This window comes from Sorghum bicolor, chromosome 8, assembly GCF_000003195.3.
Source record: "Sorghum bicolor cultivar BTx623 chromosome 8, Sorghum_bicolor_NCBIv3, whole genome shotgun sequence".
In the NCBI taxonomy this organism is placed as follows: Eukaryota; Viridiplantae; Streptophyta; class Magnoliopsida; order Poales; family Poaceae; genus Sorghum; species Sorghum bicolor.
The window spans coordinates 60,613,842-60,641,783 of record NC_012877.2 but is presented as its reverse complement, the minus strand read 5'-3'; the positions used below and the strand labels follow the sequence as shown (position 1 = coordinate 60,641,783).

The 27,942-nt window shown below is 43.6% G+C and overlaps 2 protein-coding genes across 3 annotated transcripts; both read right to left on the bottom strand.

The window, feature by feature from the left end:
* LOC8071476 (protease Do-like 5, chloroplastic) lies at window positions 7,476–12,600 on the bottom strand. 2 transcript variants are annotated; one of them, XM_002442507.2, is made up of 8 exons: window positions 12,296–12,596; window positions 12,047–12,205; window positions 11,392–11,454; window positions 11,206–11,295; window positions 10,994–11,116; window positions 10,734–10,821; window positions 8,657–8,731; window positions 7,476–7,722 (listed from the first exon to the last, which is right to left on the bottom strand). In XM_002442507.2, the coding sequence occupies exons 1-8, from the start codon at window positions 12,515–12,517 to the stop codon at window positions 7,616–7,618; spliced, it is 927 nt and encodes a 308-aa protein (XP_002442552.1). In that variant the 5' UTR covers window positions 12,518–12,596; the 3' UTR covers window positions 7,476–7,615. The 2 variants fall into 2 exon arrangements, 1 of the variants encoding a protein (XP_002442552.1); XR_002446652.1 differs by lacking the exon at window positions 7,476–7,722 and adding an exon at window positions 10,233–10,380 and having other exon boundaries at window positions 12,296–12,600.
* On the bottom strand, window positions 13,790–20,520 carry LOC8084418 (cation/H(+) antiporter 19). Its single transcript, XM_002442506.2, has 2 exons — window positions 20,095–20,520; window positions 13,790–16,505 (listed from the first exon to the last, which is right to left on the bottom strand). Exons 1-2 carry the CDS (start codon window positions 20,281–20,283, stop codon window positions 14,256–14,258), a joined length of 2,439 nt encoding a protein of 812 aa, XP_002442551.1. The 5' UTR covers window positions 20,284–20,520; the 3' UTR covers window positions 13,790–14,255.

Genomic DNA, 27,942 nt, shown 5'->3' with positions numbered 1-27,942 from the left:
GATGGAGATGGATCTTCTTCACTTGTTGAGCAAATCAGTTGAAGATCACATCAGAACAGTACCATTACAGTACTATTTCTGAGCTTCTGACAGCGACAAGATCTCAAGCTCATGATCTTAATCGACAGGTACGGGTTTTTTTAAATAATGCCTCCGGAGACCAATCTAAATCTCTTATTTTGTAGTATCCATTTAGTGTTTTTTTTTAATTCAGCAGAGACATGAGGATCCGGATGCAGGGGAGGGAGTGGAGAAGCATGAATTCTGAAGGGACAGTGAGACATGCATGTCTGTCATGCACAGTAACTTAATTGGATGGCTAATGGTGATGGTTAGGTTACCATTAGCAGGGTGGTGTAGCGTAGCCTGGCACTGACAGGTGGGGAAGGCTTGGAAGTAGCACTGTCACTGCGAGTAGATATTTGTTTTGGAAAACAGGGTTATTTATTGGCTAATTTGTGTAGAGTTTGGTTTTCATACTTCATCACTGTTTGCTGCAGTTCAGTGTTGTGCAAATAGTAGCCCATGTACCACTTTTTAGTTAAGTAATAACTATGCTTATATCTTGTAACTAGTCATTAGTCAATAATTATGAAATGTTTGATATTGAGATATATGATGAAACCGTGACTTATATGCCTAGAAAAAATCATTTTTAAAACAGCAAAAAGTTAAAATTTATTCATAATCACTATCACTAGTTACCAGCTACCTCTAGACACTTAGCAATGATTATTTTATAATTTGTTGGCTTATGATTGATTGCTAGAGAGTCGTAGTAGTTATCCCAAAACCCAAACCTATGTGGTTACCCAACCGTAATAATCTAGAGGAGAAGGGTTGACATACTGCCACTAACCCTTAGCTGTCACGTTACGTGTACCAAATTTAAGCTTGTGTGATTTGAAATACAAGCAGTAATCATTCACTCTCCAGCTTGAATCTAGTTGTACCAAATCATTCACCTCTGTTTTTTTTTATTGGCAGGTTTGCAAATTCAAGTTGGAAATGTACAGCACGGAGTGTTGTGTTACCGTACCCTTTAATCCTTGATATGTGTTTAGATGCTATAGTCCTGGATTGGGTAAGGCCTTGTATGGATCAATTCAGTAGGAACACGTGGCACCTCAGGGTTCATGATTACTCTCTTGGTTCTAAATTATAGTTTATTTTGGTTTTGTCTTAAGTCAAGTTTCTTTAACTTCGTTTATAGAAAAATTGCATCTATACACACATATAACGTCAAATTAGATTCATTAATTTTTTTTGTAAAATATATTTTGATAGAGTACTTTGAACTTATAGATTTAATATATCTTATAAAACTTGGTCAAAGTAATTTTTTTTACTTACAACAAAATCAAATTGAATTATAATATGGGACAAAAAGGAAGTAATATTCTGTGTTTGATTTCCATATAGTTACAAGATGTTTGGGTTACTTATTTCTGCATATATTTTTTGCCTAAAGATTGTTACATTTCCAATTTGTGTCTATATAAATGGCATGATGTTATCTTGATTAACCACTAGGAAAAATCTCTTTTTTTTCATTGAACCTTTTTATTCGTTTCGGGGTCATATATTCTTCAGATGTGACTAATAACTTCACGCATCGACATCGCTATGTGCCTAGGCCTAAGCATGTAACCACAAATCAGATTGGGTACAATTCATATATATCAATAGCTAGCTACCTAGGTGAAGCATATCATGTTGAGATCAAAAGGCTGATTTGATGGATCTGTAAAAGCTCAAATGGAAATAATGTTTGCATCATCCCATGCTGCCTAGGAGATAAGGCACAAGAACCATGCTAGCTATCTAGCTAGCTCTTGCAATCTCCATATGTTGAAATTGTTAAAAGAGTCTAGACACACAAATACAAGCAACAAGACAACGTGCTTTTGTGTCCATATCGATCCACCTTGACTACCTTCCAACAAGAGACACACCTTTACATTGACCCACATTGCACGCTCTCGTTTGTGTGACATATATACTACATGATTGGAGCGAGGTAAAAGGACAAGGTAGTTTAACCTAACAATTAATAACCTTATTTGCTTACCAGGTGGCGATACTTGTTGCATTGTTTACTCGGCTAAAGTGTCAAAAGTGCACAATTCTTTAGTATATCTTCAAAAAGAGTAAATAAACTGTGCTTCTTTGTTGGAAAAGAAAATGATGCACGGTTCAATGTTTCCTTGCCTGAAACTAACTTGGGATTGATACAATCTAGAAATCGACACGTTGGGAAACTTGGCGCCAATAACGTTAGACTCTTGACGCCACTACTTATTAGCAGCACACACCTGTCTTAACAGTGACTTGCTTTGACAACTAGTAATTGCGTGCTGTTGCTATACTGGAGCTGTCACTGTTGTAGTACCACGCCCAAATCTGTTTGCCTGCATACAATGGCAGCATTATACTGGCCTGTAGAGTATATCTGTAGATTGAAAGTTGAAGCTAGGTTATTAGGGGAAAAAAATACTTGTACCTCTCAATGCGATGAGGTGTTTTCTTATCAGTGCGGTCGACTGCGATTACATCTTAATAAGTAGTTGATTATACATTACCCATCCAATAATTAATCCATCAGTTTTTTTTTAACTTTTGGAGAGAATGATGCATGCAGATTCACCTATAAATCTTAAAGTTCATATATTTGGTACAGCTTCAGGAGGCTCCAGCTCTGGCTTCTTCGTACAATGCAACGAGGAGTCGGTTTCTCTCTTTCCCAAAATAAACTAGGAGCCAATAGAGTCACCGTGTTTGGCTTTACCGATTCCCCGATCTAGTGCCGAAGTTATTTAGAGCAATACCAAACAGATCCATATGCTTGTTTCATCACTTAATTCCATCCAGCTGATGGAAGGACTCGAATTCAAGAGGACAAACTACAGCCAACAAATGATCATCAGTCGAGCTCGAAAAATTCCTCTTGGCCAAAATTGCATCACCAAACCAAGCAATATATATATACAGTGGGTAGGAGCTGAGCATCCACCCCAAATTGACCTCGATCTGTTTAATATAATTTGGGAAAACAAACAACAAAACAAAAAGAACAAACTTAGTATAAAAAAATGGAATAATAATTGGCCCCTGGACGGATAGGGTGGCGACACGTGGTGGGCAGCCGGCTGCGACCCCTACCTCTCTACCTGTGACAATGTGACTTGACCTGCTGGATGGATGGGAGCGAAGGCCGCGAGGCACGAGGCGATAGAGGCGTCGCCAAGTTGGCCTGCCTGCCTGCCTGCCTGCCGGCTGCCATGCCATGCCATGCCATGCCGGGCGGGCACGGCCGCTTGCATGCGTTGGCGGCCGAAGCTTTTCCTGACAAGATCATCCTCAATCACAGAGCCTGGCCATGCCGCCATTGACGGAGACAAACCTTTTTCCACCACTACGTACGCGCTGTACTTTCTTGCATGCCATATTTTATTGCTGCCAAGCTTTGGATGGATCATACGACGACATACATGACCTCAATTCGTCCATGCCTGCCTTTCCTGAGGTTAGATAGATATTTCTAAAGCTGTAAAGGCTCAAATTAAAGCTAGATGATATTACTAGCCCCGTCTATTTTTTTTTTTTTACAATTCTAGTATAGGCTTGGATTATGTCAAACATTCTGAATTTTAACTGAATTAATCTAATATGATATTAATTTTTTTATATAAATATATTCAGATTTAAAAATTATTTTACTTAAAACGGAGGAAGGATATTCGCCCGGTTGCATTGCGGCTAGGTAACACAAGTGCTGCAAATTACCTGTCAACGCAGGCACCAGGCCATCAGTTAATCTTAAACGCTGAATGCAGACACGTATGGATAAATATCTCATGCATGACTACGCTGTGGAGAATTAATGTAATGTAATGTAATGTAATCCACCAGAGCCATCAGGCAATGCTTCGTTCAGAAATACGTGTGACGATACAGTTACTACTGTCACTGTCAGTAGGAGTAGATGCGAGGGCACTCGGGGAGACTTCTACAATTCTGTTCAGAGAAGATGGAACGAGCTAGTACTTTGTACGGGGAGTGTAGATGCAGGCAGGCGCCTATACGCCATCACTTTTGCTTTTCATTAGCATTACTCGCGAACTTATTAGCACTACTTTTTAGTTATAAAATAATGTTTTTTTCTCACAACAATCAACATCAACAGTAGCTTTTAATTTTTCAGCCAGCCAAGACGAAGCAGCAGCAGCAGCAGCGGTAGAAGAAGAAGAAGAAAGTGACCTAAAGCCACTTGACAGGAGAGCATGATTATTGGAGGAAATCTTTTTTTTAAAACAATATTGGAGGAAATATTGGGGTGTAGCAAGTTTATTATTAGCAACATGTGGCTGCAAAGACTACTAGGCTTGTGAAGAAATCCGTGCCACTAGTGTAGGCTTCATCATACATAACATAGCCATATACAAATTAATAGTTGAACCAATCACTCAGCTATTACTTTGTATAGTCTACGTCGTTCATACATATGCATTAAGTCCTCTAAGGCCTTCCGCAGTGTAGGAGTGATGCCAGAAAAAAGTATAGTCCCCACAACAAGAAACAGGTATATATCGAGCTTCAAACAATGTTATAGTGTGCTGAAAATTTTGGCACCGAAGTTGTCTTCGTTTGGGGTCATGGTATAATAAAATATTGCTTCTCTCTCTTCTCCTGAACTTGATTCTCTCGTGTCTACTGGCCTGTGCTATAGTAAAGATAGTATTGTTTAGTATTTGAGCATCGACACATGTACATGCACTGCTCCTGAATTTTGAAGCATCATATAGACATAGCATCACTGGTTGCAGTGTGTAGAATGGTGCCTAAATTTTCTCTCCTCTTTGGGCATTACTCCAAGCACACACTGTCGAGGGCCTAATAAGTGGCTTCCTTTATATACAAATAGTTAGCGGCTTTGCGCTTGCTAATAAACGTTGAGGACCTTATCTTTCTCATCACCATCGAAGATGGCCTTACACATTCTATGACATAGGTCAAAGTAGAAGCCCCTCAGTTAGTGGAGTGATCCAGTGATAAAGCCAATGTCTTCTCTGTTCGCGAAAACTAGGAAGAAGAAGGGCATGCACGCCCTCCTATACATCCCTTTTCACCACCTTCCGTGGCAGTAAGACATCGGCGTAAAATCCTATGTATGATAGGTCTTCACTTTGTTAAGGTGCTCGCCTTCAACAACGCAACATGTTAAAAGATTTGAGTATTATTGGAAATGATATGGAGCTCGATATGATGACGCAATGCAAGGCATTGTAGGCTGTTTTTTTTTTTTTTTTTGAAAATATGCACCAGACTATAGATTAGGATTGAAATCGTGTCTTATTGCTTGACCTCATATCATCATATTACTACATACCAAGCAAGCTTGTCCGCATGCATCAATCGGTGTACTAGCAGTTGAGTGTTGCTGGAACGCGTGGCAGGGACAGCCCGGGGCCCCTCGTGCGACAGGACAGGAGTTCATCAAGGCTCATGATGGAACCGGAACGAAGAGGTGTGTCTAGAACATGCATCATGCCTCATTTAACAGCCATGCATAAACACACAATTATGTCTCATGATCAGACTCAACTTGGGATATCCATAATCATGAATCCATCATCGTCTTATTCAATTCACAGGTCAGTAGTGATCATCAGATCATATTACTAGTCAGCAGCTCGAGCTGGACCACTCGTGTGAGATGACCTGCGCACGTGTGACGTGTGTGAGATGACCTGCGCACGTGTGACGTGTGATACCAACTATCAACACACACCACGGACACGTATGCATGGAACCAGAGATTTGTTGGCCTCATACGACTGGCACATGACACGTTTGCCTACACGCCGCTCTGCACACTCAAATGTAGGTAGAACATACAAGAATTGGCCGTGAGACATGCAGAATGGTGGCCATTTGCTAGCGGACACTAGGAAAAATTAGATTGCTCAAAGACACTTCTATTTCTTGTCAAATTTACTGGCGGACACTACGTCTAATTACACATTATTACAAAATAGATATAAAATCATATAAGTGCTAGAAAATTATACTATAAATTTTTTTACACTTTACATGATGAGAACTATAGTGTAAAAATATTGTTTAGTATTTTTAGTATATTACTAATATATTAACTAATTAAGCATGGTTATCTTTGTCTATTTATGAAGAGAGGCAAAATGGTCATTTCAGTGCAAAATAATATTTTTACACTATAGTTCTCATCATGTAGAGTGTAAAATAATTTATGGTATAATTTTCTAGCATTTGTATGATTTTATATCTATTTTGTAATAATATTTGATTAGACGTAGTGTCTGCGAGCAAATTTTACAAGAAATGGAGTGCCTTTGAGCAATCTAATTTTTTCTAGTGTCCGCTGTCAAATGACCATCATTCTGCATGTCACACAGCCAATTCTCCCAACATACAAAAGCTATGAGCGCACATGCATGGGGGCGCGCGGAGCCAAGGATGGCCGGTGCTACCTCTGCTAGCCAGCTGAAAGCGAAGAAAATATCTGGGACGGTGACCGCCCGGGCAGGCCGGCCGGCCGGCCGGCCGACGGCGACAACTCCACGACCCGACCGGCCGGCGACCGGTACGCGACGCCGCAAATAATGCAGCGGATCGGACACTGAAAGAGACCCCGCAGCTCCGGCACGGCGGCGGCGGACGGGCCAGCGCCGGAGCCTCTAGAAGCGTCGTCCGCGCCTAACGACGGCGACCGGACCGGCGGCCCGGCACTGGACTCCGACACAGACACAAACAAACACCGGGAGCTAGCTGGTAGCAATGCGACATGGCTTGCCACGTAGGAGTATATCATACAGAGGTTAACATGACTGACTGAGCAAGGTGCAAGGCAAAGCCAAGGTAGGTAAGCGGTATGAGGATCTCAAGTGTTCCATCCCCTGCCTAATGGTCAATGATGGGTAGCTGTGTTTGCTCTCCTGCGCTCTGGAACCTGGGACTGACCACTAATGATTGTTCCAGGGAATAATTGCCTTGCTGATTAATGTTGATGACAGTGCTAGATGAGAGTGATCTATATTTCAGAGAACCCCAGGAAAGAAATGTCCCCCTCTGCTTTGGCTGGAAAGTGGAAACGATATGGCATGCTGAGATTAATGTAACATCTCGCGTATGGATATTCATCTTCATTCAGAAGAGAATGGTTTCTAAATCCTGGCAGGCGCAGCTGCGTCGCCCATAATGACGGTCAGGTTCCCCTTGCCCTCCGTTTCTTCCTCTTCCTCGTGCCGTTCCTTTCTTGGACCGCCTTCGTGTGGTGAACAAAGAACGGAGACCTGACCACAGCCTACAGGCTACATGAAGAGGTGATCTTCCTTGAGGCTGCACTGATGAAGCTCATCTGATAATTCATCTAGTTCTTAGTATATTACTAGAGCTACCATATCAACATTGCACTAACTGTGGATAACTTCGACAGCAGGGGATAACGAGCGGTATGCTCAGGTTGCGCAGATCCAATGATCCAAATGAGAAATAATATACATAAGTACACATATATGGAATAATGAGTGTAGCAAAGACAGAGGACATGCATTGAAATGGATAATGTACAACAGAGTTAAAACCTGTTGCTCACAGAGGTCCCGTATACTATTAGGTTGGGGACCGACTGTACCACAGTGTCGATGGGGATGGCAAAGTTCACCCCGGATGAGATCCCAGATCCTGGAAAACAAAACAAAAAAAAGGAAAGATTTGGCACAGTAAAGTTCAGTATATCTTCTGGACCAGTATCTCACACACGCAGATGTATCTGCCTATATAATTAATGCAACCCAATTCAATTCGTGGTATCTTCCTTGGTGTTATTATGTTTACAGGACTACCAGAGACAGAGATCTCATGGCCAGCCAGTACACAGCATGCCACACAGCTCAAGATCTATATCTATGTTTCTAGACGTACAACACTGCAGCATGTTTTCTAAAATTGAGGGGCATAATGTTAATGTCGCATGGAATAGTCCGTGTGGGCACAGAACCCTGAAGCCGTGAAGCGTGGGCTCTGTGGAGTTTCGCTTGACTAGAAATGCACAGTGGGATAAAGTGCAGCAAGTAGTCGAATTAATTGTGCCATCTTAGTATGACTATGACCTATGATTTCACATAGAAAATCAAGGTTCCCCACAAACCAAGGCAAAATGGAGACTAGATCAGCCAACCCAACATGGTCCATGGGTCTTGACCATGGGGTAATAGCAACTTTGCATGCTGCTTAGGGAATACAATCGAAATCTGAATTGATTTTTCAATCTATCATTCTGTTGACCGTTCTTTTTTGTCATACTGGAGCCAGGGCTTAACAGGACAAAAAAAGGCACAAAATACATGGCAGCTATTACAACCATAGTGTCTTTTGTTCCCCAAAAAGTTTCTTCCAAATGAAAGTTTCCCCCCATGGCTGTGAAAAAAAATGTTTCCTGGAGGATTAAAATATACTTTCTTGAGATGTGCATAAATTGTGCTATGTGCTGACAACTGAGAAAAAAGATAAAGCATCTCTCAGACATAGCATACAATGGACTGATAGCATGTCATGAGACATCTATGATTTCATACTGAGGAAATACAAATTGCTCAATACATGAGAGAAGCATTACCTTTACGTGTGAATGTAGCTGTATTAACACCAATCACATGGCCATAAGAGTCAATAAGTGGACCTCCGGAGTTACCTGGAAGTAAGAAAAATTCGTAAATATGGAATGCAATGGAACTTTTATATGCATGCTAGACATTCCTATTCAGCTAATGCATGTTAAGCACCAAGACTTGAGAAGATGAGAAAGAAGAGGGATAAATGCAAAATGGGAGGTGGAATTCTTTTAGAATTCCTGCATTACTGCTTGCAGAACAGTTAATAAATCTGTAGTACTAGACAAAACACGGTTTATGATCATTGGGCATCTATCTCAGTGTTTTCTGATCGTCCGATTAATCGCGATTAATCGTCCTTATCGGTCTGTAGCACTCGATTAGGGCTTCCGATTCGATTAGAGCGATCAGAAACCTGATCGTCGATTAATCGGACGATCAGGCCTCCTGATCGATCAGAGTTGACTGGCAGATGGGCTGCTTTTGGCCTGGGATATATTTAATTGGGCTAGGCCCATTAGGGTTTCCCTTATAACTTCACCCCCACTCTCTTCTCAGTCCTCACTCCCACTCCAGCCATCAGCTACTGAGCTGCTGCTCCTGCTCGTGCTGCTTGCTGCTTGTTTGCTGCTTCCTCCTCCCTCTTCCGCTGCCTGCTTCTTCCTCCCCATTCCAGCTCCAATCCAAGCAGTGGGCTGCTTGCTTGCTGCTTCCTCCTCCCTCTTCCCTGCTGCCTGCTTCTTCCTCCCCATTCCAGCTCCAATCCAAGTAGCCCGCTGCTGCTTGCTTCCTCCTCCCTCTTCCCTGCTGCCTAGAAATATAGTCAACTAACCAGAAATATAGTCTTGATGCTTGATGTGTAATATATAAATATATAGTATATGGTATATATACCATATATATATATGATATATACTTATATAGTCCTGCTTTATGCTGGACGATTATATGGACGATTAGACCGATCAGGAGTCGATTAATCGTCCTGATCGTCGATTGATCGTCCTGATCGGTGCCAGACCGATTAGAAACGATAAGCCGATCAGAAAACATTGATCTATCTTAACTACCAGACAAAATACAGTTCTGATACACCTCAAGGAAGTTACAAAGTCTCATCAAACTGTTCATGCTGACTAGGCAATACCAAATCTCTCTCCGAATTCCTGTAGTCAGACTAACCACCATGCATTCTTCACACAATGAAACAGCCCAGTACATTGTAAACCATGCAGATAGCATCAAAACTAATATTGATTATATAACTAAGAGAAAGAACTTATTTCCCAAAATAGTGAGAGTGTGCAAATAAAACCACTAGCCAACAGCACAAAGATAACTGTTATAGTTACAATGATGTACTTACAGTCAACTTATCTAGTAAAATAACTAGAGTGTCAGGCCTAGTAATGCCGTACTGCCAAGAAAGAATCCAATGCACTCTTTATTCTATCAGATGAAAGGAGAGACCCAGGTTCCCTTAGTATTCTAATTCATGCCTAGGAGACTCCGAGTTGGGCCAAATCTAATTCATCCAAAAGGCCCAAAGAAGCTTGAGTCTCTATGCAATGAGCAACGCACCAACAAGTTATGCCATCTGTTGACCATCCTTACTGCTCATAAGAAAAGCAGTTTTCTACCCTGCTTATTAATGTCTGACATAGCTTGCATTGGCACTCTTCCTTATCTTCCTTTGGGAGAAAGAGACATTCTTAATCCTTATGTTTTCCTAGCAACAAAATCAATGCATGACCGCAAATTATAAAAGCCTTATCCATTCACAGGAACAAAAGAAGAAGAAAAAAACAGATGCATATATGGCCAAAACATTTCATCTGAGAATCATGAGCACACTTGGATAACCTAAATTTCTTTCAGGAAAGGATGACACTTGTGATTAAAGAATATAATACAACTCAAGGGAGCTGAAGTGAAACAAACGAATGAAATGCTGTTTTCATCAAATTCAATAATTGCCATCATTTACCAAAAATCAGTTTGTGAACTTTTTTTAGAAAAGATGATTGGATACTGGAGATGGTATTAAGTCCATACATCATACAAAATGAAGAAAGACATTACCAGCATTTATAGCAGCATCTGTCTGTATAGCCCCACGGATCGCTCTGCCATTGGGAGATGGTATCTCCCTCCCCAATCCACTAATAACCTACAAGAAACTTTAGTGATCACACATCAGGATACTCTAGATTTGATATACAAGGGTGTGTAACGGTAACATTATCCATGATTACACGATGCATTGACATAGGACTTATGGACTCTTGAGAATTTCAGAAGTGCACTTAACAAAAATTTTGAACAACTCGAGGAATCATTACCCCAGTAGTTAGAGTGTGTTCATATCCATAAGGGTTCCCAATGGCAAAGCAGCTTTGCCCAACTTGCAAACTCCGTGATGTGCCAATCAGAGCAGGCCTCAGCTGGTCACTGTCAACATCTATCTGCAGCACTAATCTTGAATTCAAAGATCACAACTCCGAACCAAGTTGACATCACTGAAACTTCAGCCACAACTAATGAAATTCCAAACCTTCAGAACTGCAAGATCATACGCTGGATCACACCCTATTAGTCTCCCTTCCTTCGAGTAACTTTTGCCACTAGAATCCTCCAAAAACACCTACAGAAACCATCAAGAAATGGTTGAAGGGAAAAAACAGCGGATGAGTTGTAAGTGTGTACTTAGTACTCAATAGTGCAAATACCAGTAACCAACCTTGCAGCGATGAGAGGCAGATCCATCTCCAGCTAATTTTGCAACGACGTGGTAATTTGTCACCTGATGTGCCAATGCAAACACTGAAATTTTGAAATTTGAAGCAACAAATTAAATTGCTCATAGGACTCTTAAATTCACAAATATATATTTCAAAGCGCCAAGGTAATTATACTACCAAGCACCACAACATAACAGGATACAAATGAACACAATTATAAAAAAATGCTTGAAAATCTATTGGATTTACTGATTGTATCAGGTGGCACATATCACGTTATAGCAGGAATGGGAACCATGCTAGGTCTTTTTGACTGAAATACCATGCTAGGTCTTGATCTGGGTAATTTTAGATAAGCAGTGAAGCACTACAAGGACACTAGCATCAATAACCACATTTAGTGAATAGACAGCAACGGACTTGTCAAAACCACAGTAACTTGAGGCCTTGACCTTGAGCAAAAAATGCTCAGATCAGTGCTCCGAGCCGGACGACAAAACTGATAGCTGTCACTGACATCATCGGGACATAGAAATCAACATCTACATACATGTATCAACAACCAGCGTAAACAAAAATAACCCAAACCGTAGCAATTCCACCTCTGGATTTCCTAGTTAATTCGAACAGAACGGGAAACAGGAAGACGCTCACAATGTGGCCCGCGGAGTCCCATACAAATCCCGAGCCTGTCCCCTCCACCTTAGCGCCACCGCCCTCCCCCTCGTCATCGTCCTCCTCCCCGCCACCTCCCCGGCCCTGCGGCCCCGCGACGACGAGGTCCTTGATGAACACAACCGACGGCGACGCCTCCTGCATACAACCGCGCTCGCGCCGCGTCCAGCGTCAGGGGTTAGGGTAGGTAGTGCTCCGCAGCGGTGGGAATGGGGGTGGTACCCGTACCTGGAACAAGCGAACGACGCGGGCCTCGTCGACGTCCTCGCCCTCGGGCTCGGCGCGGGCGGAGCGCGAGGGCGGGGCGGAAGCGGCCGCGGAGAGCAGGAGGACGGCTGCGGCAGCGGCGCGGCGGCTGGTGGACGCGACGGGTGGGGAAGAGGGAGGCGGCGGAGGGTTCCGGTGGGGAGGCGATGGGAGGAGGAGGCGAAGCAGCGGCCGGAGCGCCATTGCTGGGCTGGGCGTGCGCGAACCACGAGCAGAGCAGGTGGCCCCGCTGGACTGGGAAGCGCGCTATCTGATGAGCGATGACGTGGCGATGGCGGAGCCCAGACTGATTTTGGGGTTGGGCTACAGGCCTTTCTCTTTTGGCTTGGTTTTTTTTTAAAAAAAATTACAAAATAAACGAGGTAGCACTTTTGTTTGTATTTAACAAATATTGTCTAATTATGAACTAACTATGATCAAAAGATTCATCTAACAAATTACAGGCAAACTGTGTAATTAGTTATTTTTAAATTTATATTTAATGCTACATACATGTGCCGCAAGATTCGATGTGATGGAGGATCTGAAAAATTTTACAAAATTTCTCAGGAACTAAGGCCTTGTTTAGTTTACCTCAAAAACAAAAAACTTGTCAAGATTCCATATCACATTAAATCTTGCGGCACACGTATGGAACATTAAATATAGATAAAACAAAAACTAATTGTACAACTGTAAACCACGAGACGAATATTTTAAGCCTAGTTACTTAATGATTGAACAATGTTTGTCAAATAAAAACAAAAGTGTTATAGTGTCAAAATCTAAAAACTTTACAGGTCTAAACAAGGTGTAAATAATGCCGTTGGAAAACGAATTTTGGAGACACCTCGTAGTTCTGCCCAACTTTTGGCTGCACTGTTTACTCAGATTCTAGACCTTGTTCAGTTCACCACGAAATTCAAAATTTTCTGTCACATCAAATCTTGTGGTACATACATGAAGTACTAAATATAAACGAAAACAAAAACTAATTATACAGTTTGTCTGTAATTTACGAGACAAATCTTTTAGACCTAGTTTAGTCTATAATTGAATAATAATTGTTAAATACAAACAAAAGTGCTACAGTATCAAAATCCAAAATCTTTTCACAACTAAACAAGACCCGAGTTTAAGAGGCTTTTAACCCAAGTGGTCCAAACCCCAACTAAATGAATTTGGCCCTGCTCAGAAAAAAAAACTAAATGAATTTGGCTCACTTTGATTGAAATGGATTAGTTACCTTTCTCGTAGAATTACTATTCTGCTGTTTAATTTCTTGAAAAATTGAATATCCAGCTCTGAACTCTCATGAAACACTCAAAAATATCTTAACGGCGACCTTTTTTTAACCTTAGGTGGACAGATCGGTGACCCACCTCGATTAATCTAGGCTGAAATGTCGCAACGATTAATAGGTTAACTAAGGTGGTTAGTATAACATAACCGCCATAGTTAATCGCCAATTTCACAAGAGATTTTGATAAAAATCTAAACAGGTTGCTCACTTTTCGTGTCGAGCATCTTCACAAGCGCTCATCAATGTAATACATACACAGTACGAACGGAAAAAATATAGGAGCCGTATACATTGATGAATACAGACGTACAGTACGGGTAACTTAGTAGCCCAAGACATGCATGTACGTACGCTAGTCGTACAACAGCAGATGTCACAGTAAGCACGTATAGTATATATATATATATACACTTCTTTCAGTACTTCATCTCTCCTATAAGACCGCACGTCGTCGCGACCATATGTAACGACGCAGGTGATCGAGGCCAGGAACGCTCGTCATCAGGTGGAGCACTATCAGGAAACAATACGCGACTACGTACGTATACACATACAACGACACGCGTCGTCCACCTCAGCGCAAGCGAGCGCATGCAATGCAGCTCGGTCGTCGTCTGTCGTGTCTATACGTACACGTACTCACACGATGTCGTCGCTGCTCATCGGCGACTGCATGACGGGCACCACGGTGGAGCTGCCCATCCCCATCTCCTCGTCCAGCGTATCCTCCTCCGTGGCCACCGGCGGCCTCGCCTTGGGGTCGAACCTCTTGCTCTTGGGGTTGGTCGCCGGGTCGTACCTCTTGATCACCAGCACGGACGCCGACGTCCTGAAGTCCGGCGACACCAGGTAGCTCCCCACGGGGCCCAGCTCGTCGGGCTTCTCCACCAGCGGCGCCGCCGGCGGCATCCGCCCCACCACGAACACGTTGAATCCCGACAGCGACTCGATCGTCTCCAGCACCTGCTCCCTGGTGTACGCCTCGGGCTCCTCGAACCGCACCGACCCGTCCTTCACGGCCCCCACCTTGGCCTTGAACGCCTCCACCGCCGCCTCGTCGGCCGCGCTCTCGGCCTCGTCCACCAGCTGCGGCGGCCGTGTCGGCCGGAACCTCGCCAGCGTCACGGCGACGCCCGGGTGCTCGGCCATGCGCGTCGCGTACGCGAGCGCCTCGCAGTCGTCGGGCCCGCCGAAGAAGAGCGCCGCCACGGAGAAGGACACGTTCTTGGCCGACACCTGTGCGTGCCCTCCGAGGCCGCGGTCGACGAGGATGGCCACCGAGCAGGGCGCCTCGCGGAGGACGCGCTTGTTGATGGCGTGGTACGCCGACCCCAGCGACACGAAGCTGCCGTCGTGGTGGAGCGCCTTGTGGTACGGCATCACCACGATGGCCGCGCGCTTGTCGGCGGCGCTGTCGATCACGTCCCGGTGGATGGTGTCCAGGTCCGAGATGGCCGTCATGGCGCGCACCCGCACGGAGCTCAGCTGCTGGAACGCCTCGAACGCCACCACCACCTGCTCCGTCCGCTGCTCCTTGCCGTTGAAGAAGGGCATCCCGTCGCGGCGCGCGCGCTGCACAAGGCTGATGGCCGACGACCGCTCCGAGAGCTCCACCAGGTGCATGGCGTACAGGGCGAGGCGGCGGCGCGCCGTGCCCCGGGAGGCCTCCACCAGGTTCAGCAGCGTGGGGATGTGGCGGCTGGTGTGGAAGCACGCCAGCACGCGCAGCTCGCTGTCCGCGTCGCCGGGGGCGACGCACTCCACCGTGCGGCGCTTGTACGGCACCGTCCGCCGCGCCGGCTTGTAGATGGCCATCACGATGGGCGTCGTGATGAAGGTGGTGAACAGCGCCATGAGCACCAGGATGGCGAACGCCTCGTCGTTCAGCACCTTGCGGTCGCGGCCGATGTTGAGGACGATCAGCTCCACGAGCCCCTTGGTGTTCATGAGGAACCCGAGAGTGACGGCTTCACGGACGGGGATCTTAACGAACAGGGACGTGATCACCGTGCCGCCGATCTTGCCGAGGCAAGCGTTGGCGATGACGAGCACGAGCAGGCCCCAGGACTTGGCACCCTTGATGGTCGCCACGTCGGTCTTGAGGCCGCTGGAGACGAAGTAGAGCGGGAGGAACAGCCCCGAGATGAGATCCTCCACCTTCTCGATGAGGACGCCGGCGAACGGCCCGTCCTTGGGGACGACGATCCCCACCATGAAGGCACCGAACAGGGCATGGATGCCGATAGTGTCGGTGACGAAACCAGCTCCGAGGACGATGGCGAGGGTGGCGCAGATGTAGACCTCCTTGACGGGCTCGCCCTCGGGGGAGCGGCGCGCCATCCAGGCAAGCACCGGGCGAAGGAACAGGGAGATGGCGATGACGAAGCCGGCAGCGGTGAGCAGCACCCACAGCGAGATGATCGGCGAGCCGTCACCGGAGAGGGCGATGGCCAGCGCCAACAGGATCCAGGCGGCGACGTCGTTGACCGCCGCGGCGGACATGGCCATGCGACCGAGGTCCGTGGTCAGAAGCTTCAGCTCGGCGAGGATGCGGGCCAGCACCGGGAAAGCGGTGATGGAGAGCGCCACGCCCATGAAGACGAGGAACGGGCCCTGCGGCGTGCCTTTGACGATGGTGGCACGGAACGCGAACGACGTGCCGATGCCGAGCGCGAACGGGGCGCTGATGCCGGCGAGCGCAATGGCGAGGGCCTTCTTGCCGGTGCGGCGGATCGCGGAGATGTCGAGCTCGAGGCCGACGAGGAACAGGAAGAAGAGCAGGCCGATGTTGGCCAGCGTGTCCAGCACCGTCATGCTCTGAGCTGGGAACACGGCGTTCAAGAACTTGTGGCTCCGCCCCAGCGCCGATGGGCCTAGAAGAATTCCTCCCTGCATCATCATATTCAGTCAAATCATCAGACCTTCGTCCATGGTGAACTTATGCATGCATGCATATGCAGATCAATTCGGTCGTGAAAAACAAAACGGTCTGTGGTATAGCTAGAATTGAAACGATTTTTGTTGCTGTAATGTGTATTGTGATTAAACACACAATATAGAGTACAGAACATGCACAGGAATATTATATATATATATATATATATATATATATATATATATATATATATATATATATATATATATATATAAAGAAAATAATATGTAAAAATTGCAAGTACTCCCTAAGTCCCAGAAAGAACTTAATTATCACTATCAAGGAGTCAAAACTATCAAGGAGTCAAATAATTTCAAATTTAACTACATATATATACAAAAGTTACTAACATTATTTATAATACCAAATAAGCGTCACTATATATTAATTATATAGAATACATGTTCATAGTAAATCTATTAGGATCGGAGGCATATTATTGAATAAGTATTTAAATTTAAAATAATTGACTTGTTCAAGACCTAGAATTGTATTCTTTTTAGGATCAAGGGACTCAATTAGTGAGATTATAAGTACAGCCCTTCATTCTTCGTAGTTTTAAGTGACACTAGACAACTTGAAGAGCCAGTTTTCATCAGAAATTAAACTAGAAGAATTGCTGATGGTAAAGTATGTGATTTCCAAAGGCATCACTTGATGAATGCACGATGGCTGTTGATAATGATAGAAATAAGCATGCAAGAATAAAAGAAGCACTGGCTGCTCTACTTTGAAAAGCAAGCATGAATATAATGGAATAATATACTATACGTGCGCTAATAGCCGTTGCTTCCCTCGCTACAATTGAAAATATTGTTTAATTAGTACGTACTTGATGCAACTGGTATGTGGTATCTGTGTTCTTTTTCTCGATTAAGCAATCCATGTGCAGCAGGTCAATGGCCATGACAGCTAGCTAGGTAGGTTGGCAGAGAGGTGGACATGCATGCAGCAAGTCTACATTTCCTTTGCAATAATGCATATATAAAACACAGCCCGCGGCCTAGTTTTCTATACACTTGCTGTTGTGTGCTGACTAGCTTGCTGTGGTGTTTTAGATACCGTCCATTTATACGTATAAACTTGTGTTGACTTTGGTGACTATATAAACATAATTTAGACACGCACGCAGGGGAAGCAAAAGGTCGCTGATGGGATAGCCAACGACACGTACATGCGGTGTGGAGAACTACATATATGATGAGTCTGAACGTGTGGAGAAGGACATGTTGGATAGTCTAACATAACAGCCCACTGAATAGATAGGAGTACTACAGTACAACGGAAACGGGAAGAGGTCGTCGCTTCGCTTTATTATTATTGGTTCGTTGTTGGTACTATGCATGTATCAGCAGATATCTCAAAACGTCGTCCCTCGGTACGTAAGCAGATTAGTTACTTGTTGTAAAAGATAAAAAAAAAAGAGGTGTAGAAAGAAGAAACGGCGCCATTGAGCTCTACTGTTGAGTTATTAACATCACACGTCATGCATATCCACCGTCCTTAGCTAGACGAGAGACTACTCCTCGCATTGTCATGCACATGCAGACGTGCTGAGTATCATGAAGGCATGCATGCAAGAGCCGCATGCTAGACATGCATGCATGGGAAGGTGCAAGGAAATTCAAGCAATGCAAAGGCTGCTGCAAGGGGTAGTCCCGAAGCTAATAAGGGATTAGGGATAATGATCATAGTAACTACTAACTGGGATCGGGGCGATCGAGGCTATTGGAATCGAATCTCCCGATCGAGTTGTCATCGATCTCTGAGGAGAATCTCCCACAGCGCAGCAGCTGGTTTTTTCTGAGGCAGGCAGGGTCTCCCCAAGGCTTGGAGACCCAGCGACTTGGGATCCGGCCGGACGGCCGGGCAGATGATCCTGAGATCCGGATATGCTGTGTCCGCCACGTGAATGGCATGGCGCAGCGGCTTCATTCATTCCGCACCATCGGAGCCAGCCTCAGATCAGGAGCGATCTACTCTACTGATTTGACTGCACTGATGACGATCGACTCGCCGATTCGGGGTATCTGTATGGTACCAAGGACAGCTAGCTAGTTTGTTGTTTTTTTTTTATTTATGTAACAGCTAGCAAGAGTTTGTATACGGTATTATTACCGTTGAGTTGAATACCGTGCATCAAGTGTTAGGTTCGTTCCCCCATGGTATCATTTCATCCTATAGATCTCCACCACTCTTGGGATGGCCAAGCAAATTTATTTATCCCATGTACAAGCAAACTCTAAGGACAACGACTACCGTTTACTTATAACTCCCTTTTAGAAGCTGTTTAGGACAAGGATACGGTCTTCAAAATACATCTTTGATTTTTTATTTTTAAATAAAAATGATATATGTATATTTTTTATAAAATTATTTTTTAAGATACATCTATTCATATAATTTTCAATTTGCAAACTCAACAATTTAAAAGTTATTAATAATTTATATTCCCAATATTTAACCCAAACTTTGTGTAAAATAACTTCTAAATCTTATACGAAGGGAGTATACTCCTATACTACTTTTTATTTTTTCTAGAAAAAATAAGACATGCACTTGTTGTGACCGACTACATATATACTACCGTCTGATGTGCAGTTAATATAACAAGGGCATGGACACGGTTTAAAGAAACGGGTCCTCAAGTCGGCGCAGGAAACGCACGCACGCACGCACCCTAAACCCTATGCAGTCAACCAAAACCCACAGTCGGCCAAAAGCCCGGACGTCGCTGTCCAGCCTTCTTGCGATCCAACCAGTCCCGTCCCTGTGACTGAGATCGTCCTGCGTTTCGTTCTCGATGCCCCTCTCGAATTTCAGTCTGGGTCCCATCCCGTCGCAATCGGACTAGTCTACTACTCCTTTATTTATTTTTTTTTAAAAAAAGAGAGAGAGTATCTAGTATCTACTACTCTGTAGTCTTGTGTTACTCCAAAGAGGAAGCGGCGGAGAACGACCGGCCGACCGACCGATCGACCCAGGCAGCGTGCGTCCAACTACTGCTCTCTCTCTCTCTCTCTCTCTCTCTCTACCAGCCGGCCGGGCGGGGCGGGGGAAGAGTGGACCGCGCGCATGATCCCCGTCGGACCCGCCGCGAGGACGGCGGCGGCAACGACGACGACCGACCGACAGATCAAACCTGGAAGCGAGGGTGGATGGATGAACGAACGAATAGCCCGTCCTCCGGGTGGGCGGAGAGGATGTGAATTTGAACGGAGCCGCGCCGCGCCGCGCCGCCGCCCGCGGACGCGGACGCGTACCCACAATTGAAATCCCGGCCGGCCGGCCCGCCGAACCCTAGCGTGGCCGGCGCACGCACTTACTACGCATGCCAGTGCCAGCTACCGTATCCCGGCCTAATAATCCGTCGAAGATTCTGACGAGCAAACTAAGAAGCAATCAACAATCTGGGATTTCTGGGCCGGCCGCGCTGCAGCTAGCGGCGGCGGCGGCGGCGGGGGAATTGGATGGGCGGAACGGAAAAGTAGTGCAGCATGCGATCGACTATGGAGGAGGAGGGAGGGAGAGAAAGTAACTCACGATGATCTCGGCGATGACGCGGGGCTGGCGGAGCGGGCGGAGCAGGTAGGCGAGGCCGCGGGTGACGACGACGACGAGGCAGATCTGGACGATGGCCAGCGGCAGCGCGTAGTCCAGCGGGTTCTCCCCCTGGAACGCCCCCTGCGACGTCGCCTTCATCGGCCCCGGGCACGTTCCGTTCGCCGCCATCCTCCTCGCCCGCCTCCGATCGGTCGCCGACGACGGTGCGTGCGTGTGGTGCCTTAGCTAGCTACTCCTAGTAGAGCGACCCGATCACCCGACGCTACTAGCAGCGGGGCATCCGCCGCAATCGCCGCCGCCGCCGCGTGGGGTGGGGTGGTGGTGGTGCTGGGTTTCAAATTTTGAAACCGATCGATCCACAACTTGGTTATAATCGGATAGAGAGGCGGGTGTGTGTGCTGGGACTACTACTGCTGGTGCTGGGTTGGAGCAGAGCGCGCGGGGTTTTATAGGGCGACGAGAGGAGGGCGGCTCGGCCCCGGCAACGTACGTCGTCGTCACCATGGGGTCACTGGCGACGTGTCCGGATCGGAGACGACGAAGAAGTGATGGATCAAGGCTCCTAGTAGTATGATGATTAGTTTAGGGCAATAATGCACTTAATTAGGGGGCGTTGACATTGCATATCTCCCCCCACGCGCGCGTCGGCCAAACGATCCACGGGACGAACGCACCCTGCTGCGGCGGCTCGATCCGACAAATTGCATAATAATTAATTAGTTAATTAATATGTTTTGAAACATAATGTTCTACGGAAAACCAAACACATTAGGCCTTGTTTGGATGTTGTCGTATTCACTTCAATCCATGTGTGTTGATGTGGATTGAAGTGGAATTTAGTTCAAGTTCCACTCCAATCCACCTCAATACATGTGGATTGATGTGAATCCGACTACATCCAAACAAGGCCTTATGTCCCCTGCGGATACGAGACCGCAAACTAGAGGTTGGTGGTTCATGACACAACGGTTTTCTGTATATTATTATTATCCGTCCAGTAGGCAGAGTATAGCTAGCACAAATTAGGATCAATCATGAGAAATTGAGAATCATCATATAAAATTTCTTGGCATAAATATAGCCAAACGATCGAAACCTGATGTTTCTTACTGAAGGGCTCACTCGGAATTAGATTTTTTTTTAAAAAAAAACCAAATTTAAAAGCATTAAGAAGAAGAAGAAGAAGAAAATCATGGATGCTAAATATTTTTTCTTGCTAAAGATTCTTTTTCTTTCCTTTTTTTCTAAGGAACATGGATGCTTAGGATAACAGACAAGTGTCATGAAAATTCAATGGAGAAATCTTGGACGCCATGTGTAGCTCACCGGCTTCACACCTAGCTAATAGGCCTAAGCGCAACTCATAGGCACCAATGCCCACAATCTTTATGTTACTTATAAAGATCCTAAATTCTCAATAACTAGTATATTGGAAAACGTAAATCTATTATTGATATACCGGCTGTATATTTTAGTTTTTTTTGGGAAACTCCAATGAGGGGAGGGGGGAGGAGGGGGGCAATGGACCCGGAATCCTCGAGACTCTGATGCAAAACCGCCTCACTACCATCCCTCTGTGTCTTTCCTAGTCACCCAAATGGCCTGGTCCATGTCAACCCCTTCTCCCTAATAGTCTTTATCGTCATCACCCGATCTTTGGTTCCTTCTCTATTAGATCTGAGGTCATCATCCACTTCTTCCACTTCATCGTTGGGGTTGAGGTTGCCCACCATGGCCCATTTTACATTCGATTTTGAGGTGTGTTCGAGCGGGATGCAAGGCGAGCCACTAGGATTCGGCGTGTGCACCCTTGATCTAGGCTAGGTGGAATCGATCTAGTGGGGTGGCTTCAATTGGTGGCCATTGCCTCCACACTGGTAAATGACAGCATGCACGGTGCAAATGACATCCATGACGGCAAGGGTGGGTGATCCACCGGAATCTGCCGCCACGATTCAACACACCATCCTCAGTAGCGAGTTCAGTCGATACATACCAATTCTCCAACTAACTTATTCATCGGTTCATTCATTCGATCTGATTTGGGTAATTTTGCATTGCAGCAGTACATATATACATTCATGGGGAGTGGAGACTGGAGACCTTGTGGAATCACCCCTGGGCACTTTTTACCCGCAGACCGAAAACCGAACCGAACCGAACCAAAATTGCGGTTTATTCGGTTTTCGGTTGCGGGTTCGGTTATGGTTTTTGTGGTATTCAGTGTTCGGCCTCGGCTTCGGTTTTATACGGAAACCGAACCGAATAAACCGAAATACCCTCTTTCACTCCTTCATCGCGGGTTATTTACTGTTTCAATAATGAAGAACTTTTGAAACTATGTTTGCTGCCTTGTTGATTTGTGTACTATGAGAATGTGAGATAGTGAGATGCACTACTTTTAAATTTTCATGTTAAGATATTGTTTTAATATGTTGTTGCTTGCAATCTGCTGTTGTTTGAATATGCTGATGCCATTATGTTCGGTTATTGCGGTTAAAAACCGAAAACCGAATTTACAAACCGAACCGAAATTCTGCGGTTTTCATTCTTTTGAATAACCAATCGGTGCTTATTTGTTGGAAACCGAAATATTTTTAACCGAACCGAACCGAATTTGCGGTTATAACCGAACGTCCAGGGTGATTGTGGAAGGACACAATAATAATGGAGATAGAGTGGCTGGTGCAAGAGGAGGTGGAGAAGAGGAGGTGGAGATGGTGGACAACTCTGGACTTGTACACGTGGAGGCGCCTGGAGCAATGCCTACACGATCGATCTCAGCAGCCACGGTGTCTTTTTTTTTTTCCTGATTTGTACCGGCGAGCACGTGTCACACCACTGTAAAATTTGTGGTAAAAGAGACCATGATCTCGCGAGACGGAGACCATGTCCGTACGTCTCTGTATATTTGTTTCGTACCGCACGTGAAAATCTATATATTATATATGGCATTAATTAGTTCGTCCAATGACTAAGGGCCAAGGCTGTGCAATGTATAAATTGCACCAAAAGACATGTGTAATAACGAATGCACATGTGAAACGTACAACGTACAGAAATATAAAGTATCATCGTACGTTGTACGGAGGCATGCCGGCAAAAGGTAAGAGGTGAGTGTGACAACAAGACAAATATCAAACTTTTGGCCGTGTCTGATAACGACGCACGGCTATAGAGGCTTATAAGATTGAAAACGATATGGATGACCGCGCGCATTATTCCATCAATCTATATTGCCCTGTTGTATGCTCATTAGATGACGACCTCTAATTTAAATCAACCTCTAGAGTTCTCTAAAGTCCAATTATTTTAAATCTGATGAAATTTGTAGAAAATAGTCATGGAGTTTGAAATTTGTGAGATATATATTTATAACGGTGGTGTCATAGATGATGTTATTTTTTTAATAAAGTCTCGATCAAACTGATTAAGAGAAGTTTAACTTAGATGATCTTAGAGATTGATTTATTTTGAGAAGGAGAGAGCTAGCACTGTACACATACAAGTGGTGGACTTTGGAGACAAAAAGGAAAAGTAGTACAAGTAGAGTAGTTGACCTCGCGGGAAAACAAGGAATATAAACAAGACACGTCTCCCTGTCGCAGCAAAAGAGAGCGGAGAAAACAAACGAAATAATAGAGCCCTTATTACGACCGGCAACGGCAAGCAGATGGATATGGATAAGTGCGAAAATCTATTCATGCAAGGGAAGAATGAGACCGTCGCATTATTTATATATATATTCCATGTATTATTAGGAGTATTTTATTTTATATATGTAAGAGTATTAGGCCTTGTTTAGTTCGTAAAAAATTTCAAGATTCCCCGTCGCATCAAGTCTTTAGTCGCATGCATGGAGCATTAAATATAGACGAAAATAAAAATTAACTACACAGTTTATCTATTTGTGAGATGAATCTTTTGAGCCTAGTTACTCCGTGATTGGACAATATTTGTCAAATAAAAATAAAATGCTGCAGTAACTAAAAACAAAAAATTTTGCAAACTAAACAAGGCTTACTTGTGCCACATCGTCTATCCGACGACTTATGTTATCTGAGAGCCACCAACAACATAGATTAGAACACCACAGGTTGCGTCGCGTTATACGTGACGATGATGCTAGTTGCATGCAATTATTTCGCGTGACGCCGTCCACTATGTGGCCGACTACGTATTTAGCTATGTAGAGTAACTTATTTTATAAAAGTTTACAATGACTAATTATTTTATTTATTTATTTATTATGTAGTTTTATGAAACTTATGAGAGATATAGATTTTGTGAAAGACGTTACTATCGCTTTGTCAAAAGAAAAAAATGACCAAAAACAAAAAAAATTATAGATCTTGAAAAGTTATACAACTTTATAGTAGAAAATCTTTTTATTTAAATTAATTTACTACTTCAAAATGTGTTTTGAAGCAACTTTTTGGAGTGAAAAAAAAAACACTCGTGCAAAGCAGCTTTTTACCGAGTACCAAAAAAAACACACTCGGCAAACAAGCTCTGGATGTAAAAAAACGCTCGGCAAACAAGCTCTTTACCGAGTAAAAAAAGAAACACTCGGCAAACAAGCTCTTTACCGAGTAAAAAAAAGAAACACTCGGCAAACAAGCAAGTTTGTCAAGTGCAAAAAATAAACACTCAGCAACTTGACAAATAGCTTGTTTGCCAAGTGTCAGAAATATTACATTCGGCAAATAATTTAGCACTCGGCAAATATGATATTTTAGGTAGTGCACCTGTGCAATTGCTAACCCTTCTCTATTATATATACTATTATGAATAGTGGTAGTACTACGAAGTACGAACTGATCCTACAAGCTAGAGTTTATAGGAGCTAGCGCATGGACTTTCAAGTCCGGCGCTAGCTACGCCATGCAAGAGCAAGATGCCGCCGCCCCGGGAAGCAAGCGCTCTTAATTGGATGCATCATGCAATGTGATGTGAACACACACGACGCGTCGTTGTCTACGTCATATTGAAAAAATTAACGCAGAAGGTACGGTCTGTGTAGCTCCAACACGTTACACGTACGTACGTGCATGTGTACTCCTATGTGTTCTCACTTGGAATTCTCTCACTTGGTGGAGGTGGCTACGACCTAGACCTCGGATTGTTATATGGTATTAGCAAGTACTCTTGTACTTGAGCGAATGCTTGTAAATTGCAGTACTAATCGACTACTTAGACCACTTTTTTGGAAGTTTTATATAAGTTTCATTCACATTAAATAGGTTACTATATACATTTTTGATGACATGATTGAGTATATCTAAAAAAAGAGAGAAGAAATAGATTTCATCAGATAAAATTCTCTTGATACGATTACCAACTCTCAGTCTTGAAATTAGATGACTATAAAATTACAAAATGGAACTCTCCATTAAAAGTGAGTGTTTCATTCAAGTTTTATTTCATTTCACATGACATGCTCTTAGAAATAACGCTATAAAATTTCCCACTGAGACTGCTCTTATTAATTTAAAGTAATACAACAATGAGGAGCCTAGCCAGGTGTGTCAAAAATTATATATACTCAAAAACTATACATAAGGGATGCTGAAGGGACAAAAGAGTTTTGCATTAAATAGTTACTGAAATTTGGTAGGTATTATATTGTAAACTGCCATCTATGAACCAATCACAACCACTCTGTTTAGTTCTCAAAAATTTTCTTTTAGTTTTATCATATCGAATCTTTAGACATATACATGGAACATTAAATAATTATAAAAAAAATAACTAATTATACGGTTTACATGTAATTTGTGAGGCGAATCTTTTGATCCTAATTAGTCCATAATTGGACACTAAATGCCAAATAAAACGAAAATGCTGCAGGAGCTAAATTAAAAAAAAAAATCGTGAACTAAACAAGGCCTCACGATACAACTTCTAATTAGAAAACAAAGTGAGGGCACATTATCAACCGAACATTATTTTCAGCCATGGTTTATTAGCCATAGAAAATGCACTATAGAGTATTAGAGATATACAGGTAATGGTCTTTTTTCTAAAAAAAATGTATTATCTCCTTTCTATTGTTAAAGAAAGGGAGAACTTTATTATTCATCACTCATGAATAGAAGTACATTCTTGAACTACTATTGTTTTCCTAAGGTTTTGGTGTTCCTGTTCCTTTTTAATGCTATTTTTTAACGTACTTTGTAGCGGTTGGTGCTCGTTTTCCTTCTAAACATGTTGTTGAATTTTTTTTCTGTACCTTCTAATAATATAGGATGCAACGCCCTTGTCTCAGCGCCGCCGCTCTTACCTCTTTCATGGTTGGTCCACCTCCGGCTAGAAGAAGTGGGAATCTATCGTTTTTAATAAATTTTTTCACTAGATGGAGTCTTTAGGGTTAGGGTCTTTCTATGTCAAGGTTTTTGGTTTTGGAGATTTATTTCCTCTTTCTCTTCTCCGGCTACAGTGAGATAGTAGGATGGAACCATTTTCTCCATGACAGCTCCGTCGAAGATGCAGGCAACAACTACGGTGTTGACATCCTCATCGATTTGACGATATGGAGACTTTTATTTCTAGACGGCGACACCAAGACGGGGATGATGTCGCCGCCATGGAATAATTTTCTCCGGTAACTTCTCTGTTTTATCGTGGTTAGATCTGGTCACAATGGACTAGAGAGAATAAGTTTCAGATTAGTCTTTCTCATTCTTCGGTGGCGGAAAGAAGAAGAAGAAGACACCAGCAAGAAGAAGTTTCTTAACTCTGCCTACATGAATGTTGGCCGTCGTTCATTGGGCACGTGTTCTCAGGCCTTTTACCGAGTGTTTGCCTGTGCGGTCATCCATACTGCAAAGCATCGTACAGGTTTGGTTTTAAGATCTGGAGCTGTTCACAATTTGGATATAATTAAGATGATTTTTTGGATATTTATGTAATTCAAAGTGCTTATAACGTATTCATGTATCCAACTATTATCTAATATATTTCTTCTTTCGTAAAAAAAACATTCCTTTTTTTATATAATGTGTTAGCTCCTTCATACTTGGAATGTAGTGGGGTCGTTTTTGGGAGTTGTTACAGTGTGAGGATATGAGAGCCATCCATTCGGCACAGTAGTAATACAATGTAGCATGTACATGCTCAACATTGCTTATCTGGACCATCCAAATATACTCGGAGATTCGTGCTGCTGCACTTCCCTCAACTGTTTTCACGCTTCTCCCCACTGTTTCACACATCTTGATGCATATTCAACGGTGTGGATAAACAATGCCCAGCATGTAAACCGGCGGCGAGCAAATTAGCTTGAGAGGTCCTTGTTTTGAACATTTTTGGCAATAATTGGATGGACAAGCAATATATATATATATATATATATATATATATATATATATATACTCCTATTAATTGAAAAAAACTATACATAAGACCTTGACTGTGTCTTCAGAGGATAAAAAAATTTCCTTTTTCTTAAAATAAAGTTAAGTTCCTTAGATTCTCGATAGGTGAGCTGTCCAAGATTCACTAACCTCGAGCTGTGCTCCAAATCTGTTGTGGAACACGTGCTCTAGCTATACTTCTCTTATGCTCTTTGGGTATTCTTTTTCCAAGCTCCTGTACCATTTTAGTTTTTTTAAAAGAAAGGGAAAACTGTATTGTTTTCCTAAGGTTTTGGTGTTCCTGTTCCTTTTGAATGCCTATTTTTTACGTACTTGTAGCGGTTGGTGTTCGTTTTCCTTTTCAACATGTAATTTTTTTCTGTACCTTCTAATAATATAGGACGCAATGCCCTTGACACCCTTTTAGAAAAAAAACGCATTCTTGAGCAAACAAATGCCTTAATTATTATGC